Source organism: Phoxinus phoxinus (genome assembly GCF_949152265.1).
Source record: "Phoxinus phoxinus genome assembly, chromosome: 7".
NCBI lineage: Eukaryota > Metazoa > Chordata > Actinopteri > Cypriniformes > Leuciscidae > Phoxinus > Phoxinus phoxinus.
This window is the reverse complement of record NC_136882.1, coordinates 40,892,144-40,900,032: the sequence shown is the minus strand read 5'-3', so window position 1 is coordinate 40,900,032 and position 7,889 is coordinate 40,892,144. Positions and strand designations below refer to the sequence as shown.

The 7,889-nt window shown below is 41.2% G+C and overlaps 1 protein-coding gene across 1 annotated transcript in view; it reads right to left on the bottom strand.

Moving 5' to 3' along the window:
* Positions 1 to 2,004, bottom strand: part of LOC307001934 (protocadherin 8) — a 28,261-nt gene extending 26,257 nt beyond the window's left edge. Inside the window, exon 1 of the mRNA XM_079619029.1 lies at positions 1,777 to 2,004. Coding sequence (XP_079475155.1) covers positions 1,777 to 1,879 — 103 coding nt within the window. The 5' untranslated portion in view covers positions 1,880 to 2,004. The remainder of the gene's footprint in view (positions 1 to 1,776) is intronic.
* Positions 2,005 to 7,889: the final 5,885 nt, after the last annotated feature.

The following is a 7,889-nucleotide window of genomic DNA, read 5'->3' as shown; positions in this document are numbered from 1 at the left end:
TGCTAGTGTGTGTTAGTGTGTGTTAGTGTGCTAGTGTGTGTGTTAGTGTGCTAGTGTGTGTTAGTGTGCTAGTGTGTGTTAGTGTGCTAGTGTGTGTTAGTGTGCTAGTGTGTGTTAGTGTGCTAGTGTGTGTTAGTGTGCTAGTGTGCTAGTGTGTGTTAGTGTGCTAGTGTGTGTTAGTGTGCTAGTGTGTGTTAGTGTTCTAGTGTGTTAGTGTGTGTTAGTGTGCTAGTGTGTGTTAGTGTGCTAGTGTGTTAGTGTGTGTTAGTGTGCTAGTGTGTTATAATCATATTCCTAAATGTGTGTGTCTATTAAACCTGTGTAAATCTCACCAGATATCTGTGTTAGTGCAGGTTTAGTTATGACCACACAGTAGCCTATCATTATTTCTGTATTACAAATATTCATATTATCACAGAAGTGCTGGGACTCTTTTCTTTATTCGCTCTGTCATTTATAATAGAGAGTTTTTCTGCACCTGCTGATCAGAACAGGAATCATCCGAGGGAGTTATGAATATATTGAACAGCAGAGTATGGCATATTTATGTTTGGAGTGCAGCAGAAACAGTTTTTGAATATTTTAGTCTGCTTGCTGTGCCAGTGTCCTCTGGAAAAGGCCACATCTATGGCCCTGTCCCAAATGGCACACTTGATGTGGACTTTCGGTCTCGTGGACTTAAATTGCGCGTGCTCGCTGAGTCTACGAGTCCGTAGGCCGTCCCATTCATCATTTTAACGCTCTGAAGTGTGCTCAGCAGCGCCCCCTTTGTACCCTTGAAGCGGTCTTCCGCGAAGCCCGCATGGATGCAGGCTTCACGCACTTTAACTACCCAGGAATCCTTGCGAATTTGCGAAAGGCCAATCAGACAACGAATGGGAGGAGCTTTGACTCATGTTAACATGGATGAGAAGAAAATATTTAAGTGTAAATATCATTATTTTTATAACCTATGTGTACATTTTGCCAGTTATTACCTACAGTTTATACAAACATTATGGTCATCAACCAGTGGTTGATGTCTCAAACATAAATATAAATATATATTTATATTTAATATAAACATAAATAGCGCACTGAATAATAGGCTACGATCGCATTATGCTTAATTAAATAAATATAACCGAATGTCAGGCTTTACTGAGTCATATGTAAATGTAGAAATATAATATTTAAACAACAACCGGACCGTCTTCCTATTTCCGGCGTGGCGATCGAGTCTGTCCCAAAAATATCTCTCAATGCGCCCTCGTGGACTCGCACCAAGGGCCCTATAGGTCTGCACTACATGACGTCACCAAAGTGTGGACTCTGAGGAAGTCCACAAGTCCGGAGTGTGCCATTTGGGACAGGGCCTATGAACTTAACAGCTACAACACCATAGACATGTATAAAGGTCTATACAACACTAACACACAGAGGTTAACGCGTTCTCGGAGATCATCGCCCCCTAGCGGCTGAAACCGCGTGACTTTGGAGCTCCGATTCATTGATTCGCGTAACTTAGTCCCGTGTCATCAACATAAGCTAAATATATTCACAAGTCTCAATCACTATATACTGTTGAAGATTACAATACTCAAACTATAAAGTTAGATCCGAAAGCTGTGTAGAGAGATGTCGCTAATACGTTTCCTCAACTATTACGAAATTCACAAAACACAGACGTTAACTTTTTCAACAGTCAATTAGCAAGTCATACAACATCACCAGCTACACTCGTTCACACACAAGACAACACAAAAATAGTCGTGATTCGGGAAGAAAACGGCTCACCTGCTCCAGAAAGATGCGCAGACTCCCGGGCTTCTTGGATTTGAAAAGTGCGGCCGTTATCTGAGGGCTGAGGCGGACGTTCTCTCCCGCCAGTTTTTTTCATTATTTATTTTGTATCTATATCGAAACATAACTTTGTTAAACATTCTTGCTGTTTTCTAATATTTTCTAACACAAAACAAAAAATTATAAACGGACGGATGAACGCACACCAACTCACCCAGGCACGAAATGCACGAGACGCTCGATTAAACGCTAATAATTGGATAACACAGATGTCAATCAAACTAATCAAGTCTTATCCAAAAACACATTTCATTTATTATAGGATTTAAGAAGTTGTAATCATGCTTGTAATTGTATTAGAATCAATGAAACAACAATACTTGAATAAATATAATATTTGTATAAAAACTGGGTGGGCCTATTCATCATAGTGGGCGGGGCTTATTCGCGTCAACCCCGTTTATTGGCTGCACCCCTGGTTTCCAAGTCAAGTCATCTTCATTTATATAGCGCTTTTAACAATGTAGATTGTTTCAAATCTGCTTTACAGAGATAAACGTATAATTTAAGGTAACAGATTGTTTTGGCTTTATAGCGGTTCTTGAATAAAGATATTTTCCAGCTAAAGTTAGTTTTGATTGATTCACTTCCGTCGAAATGATCATTAGTTATTCAATTAGGGGCCGCTAAGACGACAGCGTTCTCTCTACACAGACTTTAAACTGAACCTGTGAGAAACACTGATGGCGCTCACGTGCGCATCAAGAATTAATTCTATAGTTATGTGCGTTTGAATATATGTGCGCATGTTTGTAATTCTCTACAAACCAAGCCTTAAACTACGTGTCCTGCCTATAAATTTGATACAGAGTTTTATTTTATTTTATCACTTCAGGGTAGATATGAGAGGCGAATTTTCCCACAACGCATTATCTATAGAGTGGTAAAGGGATCCTCCATAGGGAGAGGCTAGTCGGCACTTCAGCACTGCGGTGACATCGGAACAAGACTGTTCCAGAGTTTTGGTGCTAAATAGGAAAAGGATCTACCGCCAGCAGTCGATTCTGATATTCTAGGTATTATTAACTGGCCGGAGTTGTGAGATGGCAGTAGACGCGAAGGACTATAATGCGTTAAGAGCTCGCTCAAGCACTGCGGAGCTAAACCATTTAGTGCTTTGTAAGTGATCAGCAATATTTTAAAATGTATACGATGTTTAATAGGCAGCCAATGCAGTGTTGACAGAACGGGGCTAATTTGGTCATACTTGCTGGTTCTAGTAAGAACTCGAGCTGCTGCGTTTTGAACTAGCTGTAGTTTGTTTATTAAGCGTGCAGGGCAACCACCCAGTAGAGCATTACAATAATCTAGCCTTGAGCTCATGAACGCATCAACTAATTGTTCCGCATTTTTCAGTGAGAGCATATGACGTAATTTAGATATATTTCTAAGATGGAAGAAAGCGGTTTTACAGATACTAGACACGTGACTTTCAAATGAAAGATTGGTATCAAAGAGCACACACACACACACACACACACACACACACACACACACACACACACACACAGACCCAGGTTCCTAACCGACGACGAAGACTTAACAGAGCATCATCAAGTGTTAGACAGTACTGTAGGTTATTACGTGTGGAAGTTTTTTGTCTAATAATTAGAATCTCAGTTGTTTCTGAATTTAGTAGTAGGAAATTACTCGTCATCCAGTTTTTTATATCAGCTATGCATTCCGTTAATTTTGTGAATTGGTAGGTTTCGTCAGGTTTTGAAGAAATATACAGCTGAGTATCGTCGGCATAACAGTGAAAGCTAATTCCATGTTTCCTAATGATATCTCCTAATGGTAGCATGTACAGAGTGAACAGCAGCGGTCCTAGTACTGAGCCTTGTGGTACGCCATACTGAACTTGTGATTGATAAGACATCTCTTCATTTACTGCTACAAACTGATAACGGTCAGATAAGTGTGATTTAAACCATGCTAGTGCAATTCCACTAATGCCAACATCATGTTCGAGTCTATTTAAAAGGATGTTGTGGTCAATGGTGTCAAATGCAGCACTAAGATCCAGTAACACTAATAGAGAGACACAACCACGATCGGATGATAAGAGCAAATCAGGTGTGACTCTAACGAGAGCGGTCTCGGTACTATGGTACGGTCTAAATCCGGACTGAAAATCCTCAGATATCATTTCTTTCAAGAAAGGAACACAGTTGTGAGGATACTGCTTTTTCTAATATCTTTGACAGAAATGGCAGATTAGAGATCGGCCTGTAATTGACTAGTTTTGTAGGATCAAGTTGCGTTTTTTTAACAAGCGGTTTAATCATAGCTAGCTTAAAGGTTTTTGGTACGTATCCAAGCTTCACTAATCAGTGAATTCTGAATGGCAAACTAACATACTACTCGTATTTTTCCATAGAAAGATAAGAGGGAAATATTAAGAGTAGCGGGCCTATGCTAGTATGTGGTGAGTAGTTACTACGCCAGTAGTTTTGGACACAGAACTAGAGTGATATTCTCAGTAATTGAGCCTTTTTCCATCACGTCTGTGACCTCTGGTGTTGAGGTCGTGTCGAGAGAGAGATGTTGTGTGTCGAGACTCATCAGTCTCTCTCTCACACACACACACACACACACACACACACACACACACACACACACACACACACACACACACACACACACACTGGTGGCGGTGAGGTCGTGTCGAGAGAGATGTTGTGTGTCGAGACTCATCAGTCTCTCTCTCGGTCCCATTCTGTCTCGTTCTCTCTGCATTGTTCACCGTTCTGTTCCTCCGACTCTCGCTCTGTCTTCTGTTTCTGAGAGCGATTATATTTTGACTCTGGCCAGAGAGATCTGAAGTCTGAGCGCTCGCTCTCTCCAGCAGAATAAAGCCTTCTCTCTTCAGTCCCGCGTGTGATCTGAGCTCCAACAAACACAGTGTTCAGAACGGAATACATTCTTAATAAAGGCAATCAAACAATGGCCTATTATTCTACACTAGACCTCAAGAGCTTTACAACTCAAATGTAGTTTCACACTGTAAATGCTGCGTGTCTCGTTTTACAGCACAGATCAACATTCTAAATCAAGATACATGTAGAAGAACAGTGACTGAAGATAGACACAATTATATCGTATATTATGCTTATTTGCATTATTTTTTTAATTATGATACATTTATTAGCTTTTAATCGGCTCACAAACACCAGTTCTTCATGTGGTTACAGTAATCAAATCGAATATTTTATATATATATATATATAGACTTTTTATCTACAGTATATTCTGTATTTTAGTTTTTTTTTTAAATATAATATATTTTCTTATATAAATATGATACAAAATAATCAAATCTATGCGACACTTAGGTCAGAAAGTAGTCAGATAATGAATAATCTGATATATTATATTAACTACATTTTTCTGTCGAGGATAATAACGTACTGTGTGTGTGTGTGTGTGTGTGTGTGTGTGTGTGTGTGTGTGTGTGTGTGTGTGTGTGTGTGTGTGTGTGTGTGTGTGTGTGAGTGATAGCAGCTGAGTGGCGGACCAATGAAGAATTGATGTGAAATCTCAGCAGGAACCGAGAAGCTTTGCAGAGTTTATTAGAGACGTCAGCACTGATGCCTGAGAGAGTGACTGAGAACTGAAGATCTATAACCTGATTCTTTAGTGTGTGTGTGTGTGTGTGTGTGTGTGTGTGTGTGTGTGTGTGTGTGTGTGTGTGTGTGTGTGTGTGTGTGTGTGTGTGTGTGTGTGTGTGTGTGTGTGTGTGAGATTTGTTTTCATGCCCTGTAATTTGGACCCTTGAGAATTCTTTTCAAAATCCTGTCTCCGAATGCTTGAATCTGACTCTGAATCAGCCAATCAGGACGAGTCTGGCTCCGAATCAGCCAATCAGGACGAGCCTCAGAATAAAGCCAGCAATCTTGTGTCTGTCACTCTGACATGCAGTAAATGTGCCGATGTCCTCCTTCCGCAGACCGAGCTGGTTTCCTCATCCAGCGCCAGCTCACATCATCTGCGACTGCCATACCAATGAGTTCGCTTTCAGAAACACGATTTCCTCCTTTCTTTTTTATTTATTATTGCCATAGCATGAAATCAATACTATAGAACGGCTCTATGCTAACGGCCGTGTTTCTGCTCTCCCGGCCGTGTCCAGATCAGAGGAGGACCAGCGCCTATTCCCAGAAGCTCAGCTCAACTACAAACGCTCAATATTTCATTTTTATATCGTGTTGTTACTCTCCTGCGTGTGCTTCATGAAGAGTCCACCGGTCTGGTGTTGTGTGTGTAGTGTCCCCTCTGTAGGCGGCTCAGGGTTTGGGACGCAGCCGGCCTCAGATCCAGATGTCCACATGTGTCCGGCGATGTGGCGTCCTGCATGTGTTCATCCGCCTTTATAGAGCAGCTCGACTTAATGTTCGGCTGAATGTTATTAAGTTGGATTTGGATTTGACTTTTTGAATGTTAAAGAACCGAAGCAACTCATTCATATGCTGTGTGTGTTGTGCTGCGTGATAAAGACGGCTGTTTTCTTCCGCCATGCAAAAATGATTAAATGGGGAAAATATAGTATTTGTCTCTGTGTTAGATTTGTTGTGGGGCTTTTTTGTCAAGTTTCCAGAGAGCCGAAGGCTTGTCGTTCATTAATATTCACTAACACTGCTCCTTTGATGCATATTTAGAGTCACATTCATCCTCTGTCTGTGTGCCTTCTGATTATTAATCCATATTTAATCATTTCGTCTCATTCTGCTCACCCAGATTTGGATTGGTGCTTCATGACGGATGTCTAGCGCTCTGAAACTCTTATGTTCTGTGAATCCTGACAGATCTCACTGGGACTGGGTTTGATTTCCATATCGCTCTCTCTCAGATCTGCCAGGACCAGTGAAGGCACACCATGTGTAATAGAGTGTGTGTGTGTGTGTGTATGTGTGTGTGTGTGTGTGTGTGTGTGTGTGTGTGTGTGTGTGTGTGTGTGTGTGTGTGTGTGTGTCAGAGCGCTAGTGGAGCACGGGGAGAACGTCTAACGCTGGGATTGTTTCCCACAGTTCAAAGGTTCGGGAAGATGGGAAGGATTTCTGTTCCAGTCGAAGCGGATCGTGCCGTCACTCCTCAGTCCTGATGATGAGGTTCTCCAGCGATGCGCATTAAAAAAGAGACAAAAATTACATTAAAATGATCAACTACCAGATAAACCAGCGGCTCTCAGAGCGTTTGGCCGAGGGACACACATTTTCCCATGAGAATTAAGCCACAATCATAATTTTTAGGAATTTGAAGAATGTATTTGTTTCTCAAAAATGGTTCACACACACACACACACAGAAAATGCAAATGGCAGACAAAAATGATGAACTGAACACAAAATAAAAAGTAGGTCCACACACTGAAATGAAAGCGGTTGGCCGGTAATATGTTTATGAACTAACAGTGCATGATTATGAAGAAACGTGAACGATGCTCAGGATAGTAAGTCGACGGGCCAGCGCTGCATCATCACGAAAACATGATCATTTAAATATTCAAGCACAAGAAGATGGAAGCTCGTTCTGTTCCTGGCGCGTGTAGTAGTGAGTATACAGTGAGTATACAGTGAGTATACAGTGAGTGTACAGTGAGTGTACAGTGAGTATACAGTGAGTATACAGCGAGCAGTGAGTGTACAGTGAGTATACAGTGAGCAGTGAGTATACAGTGAGCAGTGAGTATACAGAGAGTATACAGCGAGTATACAGTGAGTATACAGTGAGTATACAGTGAGTATACAGTGAGCAGTGAGTATACAGTGAGTATACAGCGAGTATACAGTGAGTATACAGTGAGCAGTGAGTATACAGTGAGTATACAGTGAGTATACAGTGAGCAGTGAGTATACAGTGAGTATACAGCGAGTATACAGTGAGTATACAGTGAGCAGTGAGTATACAGTGAGCAGTGAGTATACAGTGAGTATACAGTGAGTATACAGTGAGCAGTGAGTATACAGTGAGTATACAGCGAGTATACAGTGAGTATACAGTGAGCAGTGAGTATACAGTGAGCAGTGAGTATACAGTGAGCAGTGAGTA